This window comes from Nomascus leucogenys, chromosome 6 (assembly GCF_006542625.1).
Source record: "Nomascus leucogenys isolate Asia chromosome 6, Asia_NLE_v1, whole genome shotgun sequence".
In the NCBI taxonomy this organism is placed as follows: Eukaryota; Metazoa; Chordata; class Mammalia; order Primates; family Hylobatidae; genus Nomascus; species Nomascus leucogenys.
The window spans coordinates 44,121,047-44,142,504 of NC_044386.1; the positions used below are offsets into that span (position 1 = coordinate 44,121,047).

Consider the following 21,458-nt stretch of genomic DNA (forward strand, 5'->3'; position numbering starts at 1 on the left):
ATTTATTTATTTTTGAGACAGAATCTCCCTCTGTTGCCCAGGCTGGAGTGCAATGGTGCAATCTCAGCTCACTGCAACCCCCACCTCCCGGGTTCCAGCGATTCTCCTGCCTCAGCTTCCCGAGTAGCTGGAATTACAAGAGCCTGCCACCATGCCCGGCTAATTTGTGTATGCTTAGTAGAGATGGGGTTTTACCATGCTGGCCAGGCTGGTCTCGAACTCCTGACCTCAGGCGATCTTCCCGCCTTGGCCTCCCAAAGTGCTGGGATTACAGGTGTGAGCCACCGTGCCCGGTCACAACTTAGTTTTTAAAATTTTGTTGTACTCTGAAGAGATTCAGAAGAGTGACGGTTAGGTGGCCTACAAAACTCTCAAAATGAGTACTATAGCCAATATCAGAAATTAGATACACAGCCTCCAGTCCAAGTCACTTATGAACTAAAATTCAGACTATGAAATTCAAACAGTAACTTGTATCATAAAAAAGAATGAGTTCTGATATCAACTATGAATTGCAGAAATATTACAATCACCAATCCACATTTGATATAGACCAAAAAAGAGGATATTTTGGTTTTCATCAATGGATACTGCTAAAACTGTACAGAATAAATTGTATACCTTGGTTGGCCTTAAAGCACTGTTACCTTTGAAAAAGGTCAGAAAGGTACCTTAGTGGGGGCTAGATGTTGAATTGCTGCTTTTCTATTTTTTACTGTGATCTGAATAAGCACTTATATTCTTTGGTTCTCTGCAATTTTTAACTAGGCATGAGCGGTATGCTGGTAAGTGTTTAACAACTGTTTAAAAAAATGGAAGCCCTGAATTGTAACATTTTTGAATTTCCACAGTGCAGTGTAAATACTTCCTTGATGGCCATTGTTTTGTTTATTTTTATTTATTTTTTTTTAGAGATGCAATCTGGCTACATTGCCCAGGCTGGATGTGTACTACTGAGCTGAAGTGATCCTTCTGCTTTGGCTTTCCAAGTAGCTGGGACTACAGGTATAAACCACAGTGCCCAGCTCATAATAGCCAATTTTAAGATATCAGTGTGATGTCAACCATGCTTGCTAAATTCCTAAAAGTTTAACAGATTCGGCTCTTGTGAGCTAGTAAGAGCTGGTAAGGCACAATACTGGCTATGACACAATGCTAATCTATATATATTTTAAATGACTAGAATAATATAAAGCTAACCATCAACGGAAAAGAGAGCAATCATTAGCAACACTATAACTTTAAAAAATCACTTGGATGAAAATAGGGTAAGACTGCCTGGTCTGAAGCCAAGAAATCTGAGTGTTGGTCCAGTAACTACCCCCAACTCTATGATACTTAACGAATCAGTTATTCAGACCATGCCTATTTGCCATCAAGGACATGGGAATATATGATCCGAATTTTTACAATATATTTATTTTCTCTCTCTCTTTCTTCCTTTCCTTCTCCCTTCCTTCTCTTCCCTGCCTCCCTCCCTCCCTCCCTTTCTCTCTCTCTCTCTCTTTTTGAGACAGAGTCTCACTGTCACCCTGGTTGGAGAGCAGTAGTGCAATCATGGGTCACTGCAGCCTTCAACTCCTGGGCTCAAGTGATCCTCCTGCCTCAGCCTCCCAGGCAGCTGAGACTACAGACATGCACCACTACACCTGGCTGATTTTTACATTTTAAGTAGAGACAAGGTCTCACTATGTTGCCCAGGTTGGTCTCAAACTCTTGAGCTCAAGTGATTCTCCTACCTCAGTCTCCCCAAGTATTGGGATTACAGGCATGAGCCACCGTGGCCAGACTACTACAATACATTATTTTATAATGGGAAGGCATATCACAAAACAGGATGTTATGTAAAACTCTCTTAGAGGCACAATTATGAAATATGTATTAAATGGAGTATTATTAGCATGGCAGTTAAAACTGGCTCACATGCCCATGCCTGAAATTAGGGTGGGCCCTCATGTAGAGCACGCAGATGGCAGAAAACAAATTTAGTATGTTCTGCCTTTCCTTTCTATTCTTTTTGGCTTGATTCTGATGGGAATCTGCAGGTGAATTGTGTGTTCAGGATTCTCAGTCTAAAAATATGAGGAAAAAGGCAGAAAAGATGCCCATTAGCAGAAGCACAAAATGCTAGAGAAGGTGGGAGAGCTGAAACAAAGATTCCAAGTCAGGGAGGGTGTGAAGCCTAAAAATTGGTTAGATACGGGATTGAAAACAAAATACTTTCAATATTAATGATCAGTTTGACATTACAGGATATTTAAGCTATGCAGATCAATCATATATTCTTTATGTACCACCAATTATGTTTTCTGTGAGAAAATATGCAAAAAAAATTCTCAGAAATCACAGGCATTTTGGAAAGCAGTAGTTTTGTTGCCAGTTAAAATGGAGGTGGATGATGAAAATCTTTGATGATAAAGACAGCCTGGTAAACTGGGGAACTGAAACAATTTTAAGCAAAGAGAGCAAAAAACAACATTTAGTTATAAATTAAACAAACAGCAGTGAAATAAATTGGATAATTTCTATCTCATCTATTAATAGAGTCTTTATGTGTTTAAAAACCATCTCATTGCTTTTTTTAATCATTAAACTTACTTGACAGCCTGGTAATCCAGTATCTCTGCTGTACAGGGAAAATGAGCCTCTCTCTGATGTTTTTCCTATAAAACAAAGAAATTAACTTTATATAAAACCCCTCATTTATTGACAATCAAACTTCTAGACTATTCATGATAATTATATTGCAGTTTAAAAATAGAAAGAACAAATTAGAAATAAAAGGATACAATCCAATAATTTATAAAAACTTGCTATCATTTCAGTCAGTCTGGGTCAAATTCTGGGCAGGATGTAGTGACTCATGTCTGTAATCTCAGCACTTTGGGAGGCTGAGGTGGGAGGACTGCTCTAGTCCAGTAGCTCAAGACTAGCATGGGCAATAGTGAAGCCTGTCTCTACAAAAAATAAAAAATTAGCATGGTGATATACGCCTGTATTCCCAGCTACTCAGGAGGCTGAGGTGGGAGGATCACTTGAGCTATATAAAGTAGCATGTAAATACTTTATTTTCAATGTATAGTATTTTAAAACACATTTAAAAGAATGAAAAAGACATTTATATAGCCAACAATATGATACATGTATCCACTAGTTAGAATGTTTTCCCATGTTTGCTTCAGACTGAACCTTCTTCTTTCTCTCTCAAAAATTAATACAGTATTGGGCTGGGCGCGGTGGCTCACGCCTGCAATCCCAGCACTTTGGGAGGCGAAGGCAGGCGGATCACGAGGTCAGGAGATCAAGACCATCCTGGCTAACAAAGTAAAACCCTGTCTCTACTAAAAATACAAAATATTAGCCAGGCATGGTGGTACGCGCCTGTAGTCCCAGCTACTCAGGAGGCTGGGGCAGGAGAATCACTGGAACCCAGGAGGCGGAGGTTGCAGTGAGCCGAGATCACACCACTGCACTCTAGCCTGGGTGACAGAACAAGACTCCACCTCAAAAAAAAAAATTAATACAGTATAGACATAGCTCAAACCACACCTCTGTATAACCATTATCATAATAATGATGTGCATGATTACCATGTATGTTTTGTACTCTTAAATATATATTCATGTTCTCGAACAATATAGATTACTGTTTGCATTTAATATATTTAAACAGATGGAATTACATGATATTTATCTTGAAATCTGTATTTCCATATACTATGTTTTTGAGCTATGTTGTTGATAATAGATCCCTAGTTTGAGCATCTTTACTGCTATACAATGTTCCATTATACAAATAAAACCAGTTTATATATTCCCCTACTGAAAGATAGTTTTTATATTTTTTTTGTCATGAGCAATATTGAAACAAATATCCTTGCACATCTTGTACACACACACACACACACACACACACACACACACACACACACACACGTACGTTCCTTCAGGATAGACACAAAGAAGGGAAACTGGTAGATTAAAGGATGCAAACTTTCAGCTTTACAGGCATTGATTGCCTTACTATTTTCAGAAGTCACCACACCCATTTATATTCTTCCCAGCAACATGTAAGAATTCCTGTTGTGGTGGGGGCAGTGACTTATGCCTGCAATCCCAGCACTTTGGGAGGCCAAAGCGGGCGGATAATCTGAGGTCAGGAGTTCACGACCAGCCTGGCCAAAATAGTGAAACCCCATCTCTACTAAAAATACAAAAATTAGCCAAGTGTGGTGGCATGTGCCTGTAATCCCAGCTACTCGAGAAGCCGAGGCAAGAGAATCATTTGAACCCAGGAGGCTGAGGTTGTGGTCAGCCAAGATCATGCCATTGTACTCCAGCCTGGGTGACAGGGTGAGACTCGTCTCAAAAAAAAAAGAAAGAAAAATTCTTATTGTGACTATACCCACTGATACGGTTTGGCTGTGTCCTCACCCAAATCTCACCTTGAATTGTAGATCCCATAATCCCGATGTGTAGTGGGAGGGACCTGGTGGGAGGTAACTGAATCATGGAGGCAGTTACCCCCATGCTGCTGTTCTTGTGATAGTGAGTTCTCATAAGATCTGATGGTTTTCTAAGGGGTTTTTCCCCTTTTGCTCGGCACTTCTCCTTGCTGCTGCCATGTGAAGGCGGACATTTTTGCTTCCCCTTCTGCCATGATTGTAAGTTTCCTGAGGTCTCCCCAGCCATGCTGAACTGTGAGTCAATTAAACCTCTTTCCTTTATAAATTACAGTCTTGAGTTATGTCTTTATTAGTAGCGTGAGAACGGACTAATATACCCACAGTTCAAAACTTTCATGGCCAAGTATCAGTAACAGTATGGGCCAGTTCTTAAGGGAGAATGGATGTTAAGTCTCACAGCATTAACAATTAACAGTAGGGTACTCACTCATTTGTATTCAATATACTGTGAATTTGCAAATGTGGTATTTTTGAGGCTCAGTAACTAAGGCCCCCAAACATTGTGCTTTGATATGCTGGATTGAAGCAGCAGCCTCAAGGTCTCTCTAAGTCATGCCCTCTCCACCAGACCCCTCCCCACAATCTTCTGTTTTTTTGCAAAGCACAGAATGAAGTTGTTCTCTGAAATTCTCTATCTATTTAGAAACCGGACCTGCCAAAGAAGAACACAATTACCTTCCCTGAGTTTCAATAATTCCTTCTATACCAGTCATTCTAAGTTGGCATTTCCCTTCAGTCTCTGCCATCTTCTTGTTACAAGAGGATTTCTGATCCACTTTGATTAGATGCAGGGAAGGCTGCGTATGTCAGAATTGCAAGTGTACAATCCTTCAATGGTTTTATTTTGTAGTAACTAGTTTTATTGAATTAATTAATTCATTTATTTTGAGACAAGGTCTCGCTCTGTCGCACAGGCTAGAGCACAGTTACATAATTATAGCTCACTGCAGCCTCCAACTCCTGGGCTCAAGCAATCCTCCCACCTCAGCCTCCCAAGCAGCTGGGACTATAGGTGTTTGTCAACACGCCTAATTTTTTAAAATTTCATTTTTAGTAGAGACAGGGTCTCACAGTATGGCCTAGGCTGGTCTCAAACTCCTGGGCTCAAGCGAGCCTCCTACCTCGGCCTTCCAAAATGTTGTTATGGTATGAGCTACCATGGTGGCCTAGCATTATTATTACAAGGATTATTTTGCATATCTAAAGGGTTAATAGATGTCAGATTTAGAGTTGTAAAACTTCTATATCAATTAGTCAGCATGACATGTAACTTTAATGAAAATGATACTAGTCTATCTATTTCTAAGGCTTTTAAAAATAATTATGTATCATATCAATAAACAATTTTGAACATCCTATTCACGTGTAGAGTTTTTTTAATTAGTGAACTACATTTTTCATTTATTATTATTTTTTGAGACGGAGTCTCACTCTGTCACCCAGGCTGGAGTGCAATGGCATGGTCTCAGCTCACTGCAACCTCCACCTCCTGGGTTCGAGTGATTCTCCTGCCTCAGCCTCCCAAGTAGCTGGGACTACAGGCGTGTGCCACCACACCCAGCAAATTTTTGTATTATCAGTCGAGGTGGGGTTTCACTATGTTGGCCAGGCTGGTCTCGAACTCCTGACCTCGTGATCTGCCCACCTCAGCCTCCCAAAGTGCTGGGATTACAGGCGTGAGCCACCACACTCAATCACAAGTTAACACTGTATTGTATTTTGACTCAAATGTCCTAGTAAGAACTCTTAAAAAAAAAAGTTGAAGTGGAAAAAGGAACAAGGTTAAAGGTGAATATTAGCTCTGTTTTTAATAATGTACAGCTTTTAAATACAATCTTAATTATCTGTGTTGAGGCTACCCAGATGATAGATCATTTTAAAAAACCTAAAGTTTTAAACTTACTTTCCTGTGCTTATTAAAATTCCTAAAATTCCTTATCCTTTCATAAACGACATTGCATTCAGAGAGAATGAAAACTAATTTAACATAAGCTGAAGATGTTACAAAGTAAAAGTTTCTTCTGAAATGAAAGTTGATAGCTTATTTTCAAAATGATACTCAAATAAGATTTTGAAATGTAAATATATTTTTATTTCACCTTTCATTTATTAGAAACTAGTTATTTTCTTAAGGACTTATAAGTTTGAGTATCCTTGAAATAAAATAATGCATACTTAGTATAAGACTTAGGAGGCATTCATTTTTAATTCCTTCAAAATTACTTTTCACAAGAACTATTTTCATGAATTAAAATTAATCACATACATTATCTTTGTTTAATCTCAGGCATCTGACAAAAATCTCTGGCTACTGTATTAAGGGTTTCTACCAACTTTTTTTTTTAACATAAATATACATAAATGAAGTATAGACAATTTTAACCAGTCAACTTCAGCTGAAAACAGTTTAAGAACTACTGGTAATGTAACATATATCTAATTTTCCTTGAAGCGCCTATGAAAAAATTATTACAAAGAATTCTCTGGGATAGTCTAATACAGGATTTTTACTAGACCTTTGTGTTGCAGGGGTGTGGGTGTGTATAGGTATGGGTGTGTGCACATGTGCATGGGCCTCTTGGGCAGACTTCTGAGAATCATGATTATAAACGTACAAAACAAAGTGTAAGTATTTTAATGTACAATGACATGTAATCATCAAAATGTTCTTTTAAAAACCTCACATTTCCTGTAATTTATTAACACAAAAAGATTTAGCAGCAGGACTATTAATAATTTGAAAGCATAAATAACAGTTTAAGATATCTGCAACAATTATGATATGAAAATATCTATTGTTCTACTGTGACAAAAACTGTAGGTACTGTCTGGACTATTTTGCTATCCTTATTCAAAATGGAAGGCCATGCTAAATTTCACTTAGAGATTGGTAAAAATAAAGATGACAATTTTTTCCCATTCAAGTTCACTGATTTTCCTTCTGCCCTGGAATTCTCTGGACTCCAGGTTAAGAAACCCAACTCTAGTAGAATAGCAACATATTATTGGAAAATATACAATAATAATACATTTATATGTATATTAAACCATCAGACACATAACTTGTGTGCAAAGGTATTTTAAGTAGCTAAACTTACATGGTTTACATTAACCAGATTCAGCATTTTCTGACCTAACCTAAAAATTGCTCAAGAAATGGTAATTTTGACGAATTTATACAGTATTCAAAACATTTATTCAAGAAACAGCAAATGACTGAAGTTCAAGAAATTATTTTTTCGAGACACATAAACTTAGTTACCCTAACAAATATTCTCAGACTTAAAAAAAAAGTTATCTTGCTCTCTACCACTAATATACTTAAGTTATAACCTTTCAATGCTTACAGAAATACAAACTAATGCTATTCTTTTGACATAAGATACAATCGGCAGTCAAATTGAAGGTGGGAGTGGATAGGCACAGTTCTACATTCCCAATTCTCCCCATCTCAATTACAAATATCCAAACATTGACTAGACAGAAGAATCTAAGATCCATACATTCCATCAAACATTTATGGGCTAGTCACTGACAGATGAAGAGGTTAGGAGATGAGGAAGACACAAGCTTCTGGCCGGGTGCCGTGGCTCATGCCTGTAATCCCAGCACTTAGGGAGGCTGAGGTGGGAGGACTGCTAGAGCTCAGGAGTTCAAGACCAGCCTGGGCAACATAGTGAGACCTGACCTTTATAAAAAATAAAAAAAACTTAGCTGGGCATGATGGTGCATACCTGTAGTCACAGGAGACCGAGGTGGCAGGACTGCTTGAACCTGGGAGTTTGAGGCTGCAGTGAACTATGACCATGCCACTGCATTCCAGCCTAGGAGACAGAGTGAGACCCTGCCTCAAAAAACAAAAAAACAAAACACAAACAAAAAAAACCCCCACAAGCTCTACCCTCAATAGGTACCAAACAATGAAAAAGCTTATAGCCTACTGGATGACCAAGTTTTAGAAGTACTGCTACATTTGTTAGACATTTAGCTCTTTTTAGTGACTGAAATCTAGTATTTGATAATATATATTTACTAAAAATACCACAAAGGTTAGAAGGTGCCTGATATGGTTTGTGTGCCCACCCAAATCTCATCTAGAACTGTAGTTTCCATAATCCTCACATGTCATGGGAGGGACCTGGTGGAAGGTAATCGAACCATGGGGGTGGTTACCTCCATGCTGTCCTTATGATGGTGAGTTCTCACGAGATCTGATGGTTTTATAAGGGAATTTTCCCCCTTTGCTCTGCACTTTTCCATGCTGCTACCACGTGAAGAAGGATGTGTTTGCTTCTCCTTCCACCATGATTGTAAGTTTCCTGAGGCCTCTCCAGCCATGATGAACTGTGAGTCAATTAAACCTCTTTCCTTTAAAAATTACTCAGTCCCAGGTATGTCTTTATTAGCAACCTGAGAGCAGATTAGCCACAATCCACACTTGGAGAATGGTGTTCAGTTTCACTCTTCCTTCAACACGCAAATTTAGACCAAAGCAATTCTACAATACTCTCATGGTGTGTGCTCTGTTCTTATCAACAGAAAATAATGTATTGATCAGGAAACAGACAGAGATAATGATATTATGGAATATAAAGCCTGCTCAGCATTTCTTTCTGCAGCAGTCCAGTAAATACCTAAAAATTCCAGACAAGTTTATTAGTTTCAATGAATAGATACTATTCAAGAAATAATTGTTGCCTTCACAAGTAACAGTACAAAATAGAATAGCTTCTCTATTTGTATGAAAGCCAATATTACTTCTGCTCATTTTTGTAAGACATTCTGATTTGCATTCATAAATTTGAATTCAGCATATTTTACACAGAAAAACTCCATGTGTTATAATTTAAGTAGTTTGTATTAGACTGGTTTTTCTTAAAAGCTAAAAGCTTAACCTAGAAACAATTCCTGGATGTTTCAAAAAAGTTAATGAGATCAACATTACTATGTTCAAAATGAAATATGTCAATGTGTAAGTCATGTGAGCTTTTCCATATTTACTTTTCAGAGAAACAATATGAAATCCTTACATAGGCAAATCTAAATATTTGTGCACAAATCTAAATTTGATGACAGTCTCATGAGCAGACTATCCTCCTCCCCCTTGGGTGTCTTTTAAAACCCATTATTTACCTAACCTTTTTGCTCATGGAGAACCTACTCCTCTTTTGTGGGCAAACCCTATCAAAAATATCACACAATTTGAATCATACTAACCATTTGGAGAAACACAAAATACTAACTTACAAAGTGGGCAAATCTGCAATGCCGTAGAGTATGAGAGCAAAGACCTGGGAATTCTGATTACTGGATTCATCTCTTAGCTCTTGCTTCACTCTCACTGAGTGAACTGGGAAAGTTACATGTCGCTTAACATCAATGACCCCACTCACTCTTTTAGGAAAATCAACCGAGTAACATGTACCTCACATAGACCCTGCACAATTTAATTAATAAAGTATTTAGAAATTCTTGTCTAGAAGATACTGTTAGAATTATAGACTTTATTTTGGTAGTAATCTGCTCAAATGTACAGAAAAAGAATCTAAAAAGGATCTTAATTGACCAGATTTTTTGTTTTTAAAGAAAAGATAAGGAATTTTTAAATAAATGCTTGCCTATTTTCTTCACAACAATTTGTTTAAGCATTATTGGCTAACATTTGTGCCAACCACACTGCTGGCTACACTGAAGATACTTAACTATCTAGTGCCAACAGGCACAGCTGCTGGACTCTCTATGCCCTCTTCTTGTTCACTCCATGCCAAACTACTCACACAGCTATGAATGATGAGGCAGCAGCATAGGAAAATGCCAAGTGTGAGTGAGATTAGTGATAAACCACAGGATCCCTATAGAGGTCAGTGATTAGCAAGTTCCCAGTTGTAATCACTTTTCTAACCCAGCCTTTATCTCATCACATATGCCATCTTAATTTTGCACCAGCTTCCTGTGATGTGCATCAGAACTGTAAGCAGCTTCCCAATCAATAATTCTGGCAGAAGTGCTAAGGTGCCAATGGAGTATCCTATTATCCTGATAAAAGCACACAGTCAGACCTGGGCAATTTGAATAGGCTTTATAAATGACTTTCTAGGCTGGGTGCACTGGCTGATGTCTGTAATCCCAGCACTTTGAGAGGCCAAGGCTGTGGATCACTTGAGCCCAGGAGTTCGAGACCAGCCTGGGCAACATGGCAAAAACCCAACTCTACAAAAAATACAAAAAATCAGCTGGGCATGGTGGTACACACCTGTAGTCCCAGCTACCAGAGAGGCTGAGATGGGAGAATCACCTGAACCCAGGAAGTCGAGGCTGCAGTGAGTCCACTGAACTCCAGCCTAGGCAACAGAGTGAGATACTGTCTCAAAGGAAAAAAAAAAAAAGAAAAGAAAAAAAAGAAACGACTTTCTGAGACTTTAAAATCTATGATGAAGTATTCTAGGATGCAAACATTCACAAACTCAACTACCCTTCCTCATGCTCTCCACTTCTCTCCCCTTAACATCAGATTTGCAAATTAAATATAAATAAATGAGGATGAGGTTTATAGAAAACAGTTTACATTTCCATCATTAGAATGGCCAGAAGAGAACATTAAAATGCACAATTCAATTTGAGAGGGTGAGGTGGGTGGGTAGTAAAAAATTCTAAATGAATGAACAGGGAAGAATTACATAAACACATTTTGATCAATTTCAGTCACTGACCAGAACTTCCTGGGCCTGGCACAGTGGCTAATGCCTGTAATCCCAGCACTTTGGGAGTCCGAGGCGGGCGGATCACCTGAGGTCAGGAGTTCAAGACCAGCCTAGCCAACATGGTGAAACCCCATCTCTACTAAAAATACAAAAATTAGCTGGGTGTAGTGGCGCACACCTGTGGTCCCAGCTACTTGGGAGGCTGAGGCAGGAGAATCTCTTGAACCCAGAAGGTGGAGGTTGCAGTGAGCCAAGATCGCGCCATTGTACTCCAGCCTAGGTGACATAGCAAGACTCTGTCTCAAAAAAGAAAAAAAAAAAAAGAAGTAAACTATAATTATAGGTAGCTCAAAATCTAATTTCCACTTTGGAATCACTTTTCTTCACAGTTGGATATTCTAAGTTGTCCTTGATAACATAATTTACATCTGTATTGCACTGTTGCTTTGCCTAAAGTTCAGAATTTGAGTATTTTTCTTAATGTCGCCACATTTCCCCCAACCACATGTTGTTTAGAATTTAGAAATGAAGACATTTTCGTTTTTTATAGCAATTCAAAAGATTACAGAACTAGGGGGGCTGTTTTTCAGGGAAAAAAAAAACCATCATCAATGTGTACTCTTTAAAAATAATCAAGTCACCTTGGCGTCTTAATGTTTATCTCATTCTTAAAAAACGATTTAAAATAATTTAATGGTTTACAACTTTCTAAGGACTACATAAACTGAGCTAATCATTCAATGCCTTAACCCTATTTACTCCACTTACTCCAAAACAAAGAAAAAGAAAGTCAAGTAACAATCACATCACCAAATAATCTGGGGGAAGACAGAGGGAACAAATTATCAAATATATCTACTTTTGGCATCTCATTTCCTTCCTGACACTAATGTATTTCGGTATTCAAACACTTAAATAATTTACTCCTTCTGACACACTGACTCTGTTTCCACCAAATCCGTGTCAATGCTCGTCTAAGAAATTTCTTGCATTATACAATGATAAGCAGAACATTAGGCTCACTGTCGCTAAATCCCATTATTTTCTCACATCTTTTTTTGTATTTTGACTGTTTAATTTAGACCATGACCTTACCAGGCAAGGTCAGTGTTTAACTCTGTTTTTTATGGCACCCAGGGACCAGAAGGCAGATGCCACTTGTTCAGAGAACACTGGTCTGGAATTCTAGACTTGTTTTGTTTGCGTGCCAGGGACAGATTCTACTCCAAGGCTCCATCTATGGCATAAAGCCATATGGAGGCAGAGAGACAGCTTAAGAGAACTGTGCTCTAAAATAGTGTATAATAAATGATTGTTAATTAGCCAGTTCCCCTGACAGCAAGAATTGGAAGAGAAGGAAAGAAACTAGTCAATGGAACTGCTACCATTCATCAACTATTTGGTCATAAACAGGCCAATGGAATGAAACAAACATGGAAATAAGAGTCAAGAGGATCTATTTCTGTCTCTGATGTGAACTAGCTACGTGAGATACATAAGTCATTAAACCTCTCTAGACCTCAGTTTTTTTACCTAAAAAATAGACTGGCGTGGGGCAAGTGTGGACTAGATGATTTCTTTTAATGTCCCACGAAATTGATATGCTCAACTCTTTGCTATTAATAAGACATACCCTTCTGATGGAACACTAATTTGGACACTGCACATAGTAAAAAGGATAAGCTGCTAAAAATGAAGGGATTTTTGTAATAACGATGATGTACAGTTATAAAACCAAAGTGTAAACACTTGTTTAATACATTTTGAGACATTTAGCTGTGAATATATTTGCTGAATACAGCAAACTGAAGTCAGTACATTTAAAATAACCAATACTTAATTCTATTCAGATTAAGAAAAACAAAATGTCAATAAGATTTTTTACTGAGACTCAACAGCCTCTACCTACGTAATATAGAAACGAAGCATGTTTTGTACACTTTGTGTGTAAAGAAAATACATAAATAGCCATCAAATGGTAACTATTTCATTTTGTTGAAACACATGGAGAAAGCCCAGAAGAGAGCCTTAAATCCCGTTTAGGTTCTACTAAGACTGTATGTATGTGTTTTATGTTGTCATTTATTTATGAATGACAGGGTCTTGATCTGTTGTCCAGGCTGGAATGCAGTGGTGCTCCACAGCCTTGAACTCTTGGGTTCAATCCTCCTGCTTCAACCTTCTAAGTAGCTAGGACTACAGGCACACACACTCACATAGGTTAATTTTAAAACATTTTTGTAGAGATGGGGTCTCTTATGCTGCCCAGGCTGGTCTTGAACTCCTGGCCTCAAGTCAGCCTCCCACCTCAGTCTCTCAAAGTGATGGGATTACAGGGGTGAGCCACCAAGCCTGGCCTGCTAAGATTTAAATACGGTTCTTGCTACATGAGGATAAAATATGACATGTTCACTTTTCATTGAGCTGTCTCCAGTACTGCAATTTACTGCCATCCTATGTTTGAGTTTGAAAATAGGTAAAGGCCAGTCTCAACTTCTTGATGGGTCATAATCCAAAGTTCATTTGTGAGTAAGGCATAACTCAAAATAAAAATCTTACATACTAACTCATTATAACAACTGGATACACAAGTAAATTGAGGTGATAATGTGTCTGAGTAGAATATTTGCTGAATGGAGGAATGAGGAATGAAGGATGAAAGGAAAAAATGAAGGAAGAAAAGAAAGAAATCCTAACATTCTGTAACAATAAATTAGAGAGGAGGCATGGGGTAATGGTAATGAACAAAGACTCTAGATATAGACTAACCAGGTTTAAATTCCCACTTTGTTGCTTACTATCAGTATTACCTAACAGCTCTGTCCCTTAGTTGCCTCATCTGTGAAACAAGGATAAAAACAGTTCTACCTCACTGGGTTTTTGTTAGGATAAAATGTATTAACATCTTAAGTGGGTGGAACAGTGACAAACAAGGGGTAATTAAATTTTAGTTATTATTTTTGAACTGAAACGTACTGACTAGAAAATACATTTGACTATATTATACAATACTATATTGACTATATATATCTTAAATATTCATGCTTAAGGACAAAGTCTTAATTAGAAGAGAAAAAAATTAGATTCTAGGCAAAGAATTTAAAGGAAACTTTTGGATACTTTCAGAGGTTTTAAAATTCTTTATGCCTTTCATTTCATTAAAATTAAACGGCGTCACTCTTCTTAGCATTAATGAATGGGTATCTAGATCTCTTTGTATACATAGCCATAATTTGTTCACAACTGAAAAAAACAAAGATTCACCAAATAAAGTATGCAAGATCCAGAAAAGGTGGTAGAGAGAGCTGGGAAGTCGAAACATAAAAGAACAGTCTAAAATGAATTTCAACAGAGTTTTAGATTTTGTAACATAGAGGAAAAAGGGTAGACATGTTTGAATATAATCTTTGGCCTGCCTATTCCTTTTTCCCTAAGGTTTGGACAGAGTGGTTTTAGGGGAGCACCTTGGGTCTGATGGTCCCAAGTTACTAGCTCAAGATAGCTTGGTTGCTGTTTGAAGGTCATGGGAGAAAGGGGGGCAAACCATTTTTATTCAGTAAAAAGGAGGGCCAGTGTTAGTGTGTAAACAGATGTTAAGTAGTTCACTATTTAAATGTTTTCATCTAGCGAAGGCCCTATTCTTAAAATTATGTGCAAAACCCACTGGAAAACAGAGAATGAAAAAAGCCAAATGCTTATTTCCTCTATCTCTTGGTATCTCTCTGTTTCATTTTGAAAATTTGCATTATATTACTGATACGGCTGAATTTAAGTCTGCCATTTTCTTAGATGTCTACTATTTATCTCATTTGTTCTTTGTTCTTTTATCTTTCTCAAACTTTTTTTCTTTTTTTTAAAGACAGAGGGTCTTCTGTCACCCAGGCTGGAATGAAATGGCGTGATCACAGCTCACTGTAACCTTGAACTCTTGGGCTGAGATCCTCCCATGTCAGCTGCCCAAATAGCTAAGACTACACCTGTTTTTTTTTTTTTTTTTTTTTTTTTTGTAGAGACAAGAGTCTTGCTATGTTGCCCCAGCTGGTCTGGAACTCCTGCCCTCAAGCAATCCTCCCACCTCCCAAAATGTTGGGATTACAGGTGTGAGCCACTATGCCCAGCTCTCAGCTTGCTTTTAGATTGAGCATTCCATTTAATAGCCACTATTGGTAGATAAGTTACATTTCTTTTTAATCTTTTAGCGATTGCTCTCAGTTTACAATATACATCTTTAACAGAGTCTACCTTCCAAAATCCTTCCTCCCATCTTTTAGGTTACTGTTATATATTTTATAAAATCCACAATACAATGTACTAATTTTGCTTTAGACAGTTATTTTATAGTGTAATTTAAAAGGATGAAATGTATGTCTTTTATATTTACGTTCATTATTACCATTTCTGGAGCTCTCATTTCTTTGTATAGATCATGGGTTGGCACACTATGACTCATGGCCTGCTTCCTGTTTTTGTAAATAAAGTTTTACTGGAAAACAGCCATGCTCGCTTGTTTATGTATTGTTTACAGTTGCTTTTCTGCTACAATGGCAGAGTTGAGTAGTTGTGACAGAAACTGTCTGACCCACAAAGCCTAAAATATGTAATACCTGGCTCTCTATGGAAAAAGTTTGCTGAGTCTTGGTGCAGATCCAAGTTTCTGTCTGGAGTGATATTCCCCCTGCTTGAAGAACTTACTCTAACAGTTATTGTAGTCTGCTGGGAATGGATTTTCTCAGATTTTCATACATCTAAAAGTCTTTATCTCCTTCTTTTTTTTTTGTTTGAGACGGAGTCTCGCTCTGTCGCCCAGGCTGGAGTGCAGTGGCGCAATCTCAGCTCACTGCAAGCTCCGCCTCCCAGATTCATGCCATTCTCCTGCCTCAGCCTCTCCGAGTAGCTGGGACTACAGGCGCCCGCCACCACGCCCAGCTATTTTTTTTTTATATTTTTAGTAGAGATGGGGTTTCACCGTGGTCTTGATCTCCTGACCTCGTGATCCGCCCGCCTCGGCCTCCCAAAGTGCTGGGATTACAAGCGTGAGCCACCGCGCCCGGCCCTTTTATCTTCTTTTTTAAGAAAATATTTTCAACAGATAAATAATTCTGGGTTGACATAGTTTTAAAAATTGTAATACATTAGAGATATCACTATCATCTTGCTTGCAAAGTTTCTAAAGAGAAGTCTGCTGTAGTTTATCTTTGTTGCTCTATACATGATGTGGTTTTTTTTCTGCCTCTGGTTGTCTTCAAGATTTTCTCTTCATCTTTGGTTTTCAGCACTTTAAATATGTCTAAGGGAATATGTGTGGTGTGTGTGTGTGTGTGTGTGTGTGTGTGTGTGGAGGGGAGTTCTTATTGTTTCTTAAATCTTGAATCTATGGCTTGATGTCTTTCATTGCTTTTGGGAAATTCTTGGCCATTATCTCTTCAAGTATTTCTTCTGCGTTATTATTTATCCCTCTCCTTCTGAAACTTTAAAGCATATACATATTAGACTGATACTGTCCTGCAGCTCTGATCTTTTTTCACTGTTTTTCTCTTTGTGTTTTAGTTTGGATAATTTATACTGGCCTATATTCAAGTTCACCCATTTCTTCAGCAACTGGGTTGTCTACTGATGACCACAAAGGAATTATTTACCTCTGTTTTTTTTTTTTTTTTATTACTACCATTTCAACTTGACTCATTATTTCCATCTATCAGCTAAATTCCCCATTAATTCATGCATGCTGTCTACGTTGCCCACTAGATCCTTTCAATATCATAGCCAGAGTTATTTTCAAATCTTTGTCTGATAGTTCCAACAACAGGGACACCTCTGAGTCTTGTTTTGTTAACTGTTTTGCCTCTTGAAAATATTTGTTTTGTTTTTCTCTTACTTATGTGTGTGACTTATAATTTTGATGGATGCAGGATACTGTGGGTAGAACAGTAGTATATTTAGGCCTGGAAGTGGGTATGCCTCTTTCCATATAAGGACTTTAGAGTGAGAAATTCAGACAATCAATTAGGAGTTCAGCTTGGTGTGACTGTTGCTGTGATGACTCTGAGTTTACCAGAGGCTTCAACTCCCTCTAGTGATCACCTGTTGTGCCTAGCGTTTAGCACGTGGCTGGGGTGCTGTAAAACTTTTCTGTTAGCATTTCATCCTCAGCTTATAACAGATGCTATAAACCGGTGCTTGAGAGTGGGTCTCTCTTCAAGCTTTTGCCCCTGCCCCAGTGGCAGACTGCTATTGCTTAGTACTCTTTAGGCTTGTGATGGAGGTAGTTCTCTGCTGTTTTGGTTCAGCCTCAGTACTTACAGAAACTGTGTGCTTGGGCCTCTTTGAAGGGTTCAAAAAAGTTAAACATTTGTAGTTTATCAGGCTTTTTTTTTTTTTTTTTTTTTTGAGACAGAGTCTCATTGTCGCCAGGGTGGAGTGCAGTAGCACAGTGGCATGACCTCGGCTCACTGCAACCTCCACTTTCTGGGTTCAAACGATTCTCCTGCCTCAGCCTCCCAAGGAGCTAGGACCAGGTGTCTGCCACCACACCCAGCTAATTTTTGTATTTTTAGTAGAGACAGGGTTTCACCATGTTGGCCAGGATGGTCTCGATCTCTTGATCTCATGATCTGTCCTCCTTGGCCTCTCAACGTGCTGAGATTACAGGCATGAGCCACCGTGCCTGGCCAAAAGCAGCATTCTTTATAGTTTTCCACACCCTAGATAGAAGCTGGAGGTCCTCTGATCTTCATTTTGGATAGTTTGTTTCTATGCCTACAAATTCACTGATTTTTTTTCTTCTGAAGTGAATAAGCTCCAGTTAATATCATCCAGTGTATTTTTCATTTCAGATACTGTATTTTTCTTCTCTCTAGAAATGACATTTAGGGGGCTGGGTGTGGTGGCTCACACATACAATCCCAGCAACTCAGGAGACAAAGGCAGGAGGATGGCTTGAGGCTGGGAGTTTAAGACCAGCCTGGGCAACAGAGTAAGACCCTGTCTCTTAAAAAAAAAAAAAAAAAAATTAGCCAGGCATGGTGCATCCTTGTAGTCCTAGCTACTTGGGAGGGTGAAGCAGGAGGATCACTTGATCCAATAGTTCAAGGTTACAGTGAGCTATGATCGCTCCACTGCACCCTAGCCTGTGTAACAGAGAGACCTGCCTCCAAAAAAGGAGAAAAAAGGGGAAAGGGGAAAAGGGAAAGGAAAAGGAAAAGGGGAGGGGAAGGGAGGGGAACGGAGGGGAGGGAAGAAGGAAGGAAGGAAGGAAGGAAGGAAGGAAGGAAGGGATAGAGGGAGGGAGCGAGGGAGGGAGGGAGGGAGGGAGGGAAAAGAGGTAAATAAATTCCGTTTTTTTCATACCATTCATTATCCCTACATCATATTCATTATTTTCCTCTACATTCTTGAGCTATCAAGCATATTTATAAAAGCCATTTTAACATCTTTGCTTGATTACATCATCTCTCTAATTTCCTGGACTCTTTTTTCTACTGATTACTTTTTCTCTGGGTTACAGGGTATATTTTTTTCTTGTTCTTTTCATGCTAGTAATTTTTAAGTCAATGCCAGACCTTAAAAGATTTATATTTTTGGGTGCTAGATTTTGCTGTATTCCTTCAAAGAATGTCAGACTTTGTTCTGGCAAGCAGTTAAGTGACTTGGAATCAGTTTGCTCCTTTTCCAGGTTTGCCTTTAATATTTCCAACAGTGGGTCAAGAACACCCTTTAGTCCAGGTCTAATTCAGCACTACCAACACAATATCCTTTTGAAGACTACACATGCCCTGTTAATTATGAGATCTTTCCATTTTGGTTCGTTGGAGGAAGAATTATTCCCAGCTTTGTGTGAGCTTTCCCTGGTCTCAAGTTGTTTCCTCTCATGCATATACATGCATGTACATATCAGTACTTGGCCAAAGACTTGGAACCAAACTCTAAAGATCTTGAGCTCCCTTGCTCTCTCTCTGCTCCTTCCTTTTTACCCTATAAATCCTAGTCCCATGGCTTCTCTGAATTCTGATTTTTGTCTTCTCAACTCACAAAGACTGCCAGGCTGTGTTTGATTATCTCGTTGTCTTTTTGCTGTGGCCCAAAATCTTCCTCCAGGCAGTGAGAGAGTGGGGGTAACTTCAGGACTCACCTTGTTTTCCTGCTCTCACAGAGTGCCTATTGTCAAATGTCTGAAAAGTAATGATTTAGTTAGGACCACTATGAAACTTCCTAAGGTTTTTATACCTCTTAGAAACCCTTCCACACACCCCCTTTAAAGGAAAAAAATAAAAAAGCTTCCTTCTAGTCTTTATCTAGCAAACCCATTTTTACAGATCAGAAAAAGCTAGAACATAACAAAACTTGACTTCTGTAAATAATCAGACTTTCCAACAAACAAAAACTGCTTAGAGTAGTGCATAAGGTAGAAGATAACCTGAAAAGATGGATCTACATTTGCTACTATCTTTACTTTTTGGAGTAGCCTAAATTAAAAACATCCTACTCAGCAAGACTTTACCGTAATAGATAATGGGTTTGATAAACTCTTGGACAATCTAAAAACTTTGTTAAACTACTTCTGTTTTTATGATATTGTGCTCTCTTATTTCCAACATTAGATGTTTTATTTCTAAAATACTTTGAATTCCACTAAGTCTGCTGACATATTTGAATTTAGAACAAACTGCTCTAAGAATATGATCTCCTGTACTAACTACACACATAGCTATTTCTAAAAGGTTAAAAGGCTGGCAATTTTCCAGTTCTTTCTCATCATTTCAGTTATGAAATACAATGTCCAGTTCCTAATTCTCTTCTATTTTCTTTGGCATGTTGTGACCAGCTCTCTAAATTCAGTATCATGTATTTTGTTGTGTAGGTCTTTAATTCCTGGCCCTAACCCTTGCCCACATACATACACTCTAAATTTATGCTACAGATAACCACAGGGCATGAAGAATCCTGGTGAAAATTGTTGTTATTAAATTATACTGCTTCTCAGAGATCTGTCTCTCACTATGCAAGCTAAGTCATATTTACATTTATTTTGACACATATTCAATTTAAAAACTCACTGATTTCACTAAAAATATTTTGACAAACTATATGCTAACAGTAAAATTTATACTTAAAAATTTTAAAGCACTCCTGTTCTTTCACCGAGCGATTTGTATATCCTGGCAACGTAAACATAGATTTAAGACTACACCTCATAAACATAGATTTAAGAGCCGTCTCATGTGAGAAAACTGGTCACGTTGTTGTTAGTTATAATGCTTGTAAGTACATTTGAACTTTTTGTTGTTGTTGAGATGAGGTCTCATTCTGTTAACCAGGCTGCAGTGCAGTGGTACAGTCCTGGCTCACTGCAACCTCTACCTCCGGGCTCAAGCTATCCTCTCACCTCAACCTCCCGAGTAGCTGGGACCACAGGTGCACGCCACCATGCCCAGCTAATTATTGTATTTTTTTTTTTTTTTTTGCCACGTCACCCAGGCTGGTCTCGAACTCCTAGACTCAAGTGATCCACCCACCTCAGCCTCCCAAAGTGTTGGGAATACAGGCATGAGCCACTGTGCCTGGCCATTTGAGCATTTTTTGAAAAAACAATTTTTGTAAACTTGTATTTTGTCATTTTCCTTGAACATTCCAACTTTCCAAGTTCCCTCCCACTGAAGGCTGCTGGCTTGGCTTGTTAGCCCCTCTGTATGAATTGTTCTTTTGTCAGAGCATTTAAGTCTGCGAGGGAAACTAGACAATTTTTTTTTTTTTTAAAACAAAGTCTTGCTCTGCTGCCCAGGCTGGAGTGCAGTTGTGTGATCATAGCTCATTCCAGCCTCCAAACCCTGGGCTCAGCCTTCAAACAGCTGGGACTACAGGTGCATTTGCATTTATTCAAATATTATTTCCTCAGAGAAGGGTTCTCTGACTAAACTATCTAAAATAACCCCACTCTAGCCTTTCTTTTTTTTTTTATTATAATGTTAAAAAAAATTGACCTGGTACAGTGGCTCACACCTGTAATCCCAGCACTTTGGAAGGCCAAGGTGGGAGGACGGCTTGGGCCCAGGAGTTTGACATCAGCCTGGGCAACATAGAGAGATCTTGTCTCTACAAGTAATAATAAAAAAAAATTAGCTGGGCATGGTGACGTGCACCTGTAGTCCCAGCTATTCAAAGGTTGCGGTGAGAGGATTGTTGAGTCCAGGATTTGGAGGCTGAAATGAGCTATGACCACACCACTGCACTCCAGCCTGGGCAGAAGAGCAAGACTTTGTTTTTTAAAAAAAAAAAAAAAAAAAAGTCTAGTTTCC

The 21,458-nt window shown here is 38.5% G+C and overlaps 1 protein-coding gene across 5 annotated transcripts in view; it reads right to left on the reverse strand.

The window, feature by feature from the left end:
• The window catches only part of TCF12 (transcription factor 12), a 380,664-nt gene that overhangs the window by 125,748 nt on the left and 233,458 nt on the right, over positions 1–21,458 (reverse strand). For all 5 annotated transcript variants that reach the window (XM_003266967.4, XM_030814043.1, XM_003266968.4 and 2 more), the window contains one exon: positions 2,599–2,663. In XM_003266967.4, the coding sequence (XP_003267015.1) occupies positions 2,599–2,663 (65 nt within the window). The remainder of the gene's footprint in view (positions 1–2,598; positions 2,664–21,458) is intronic.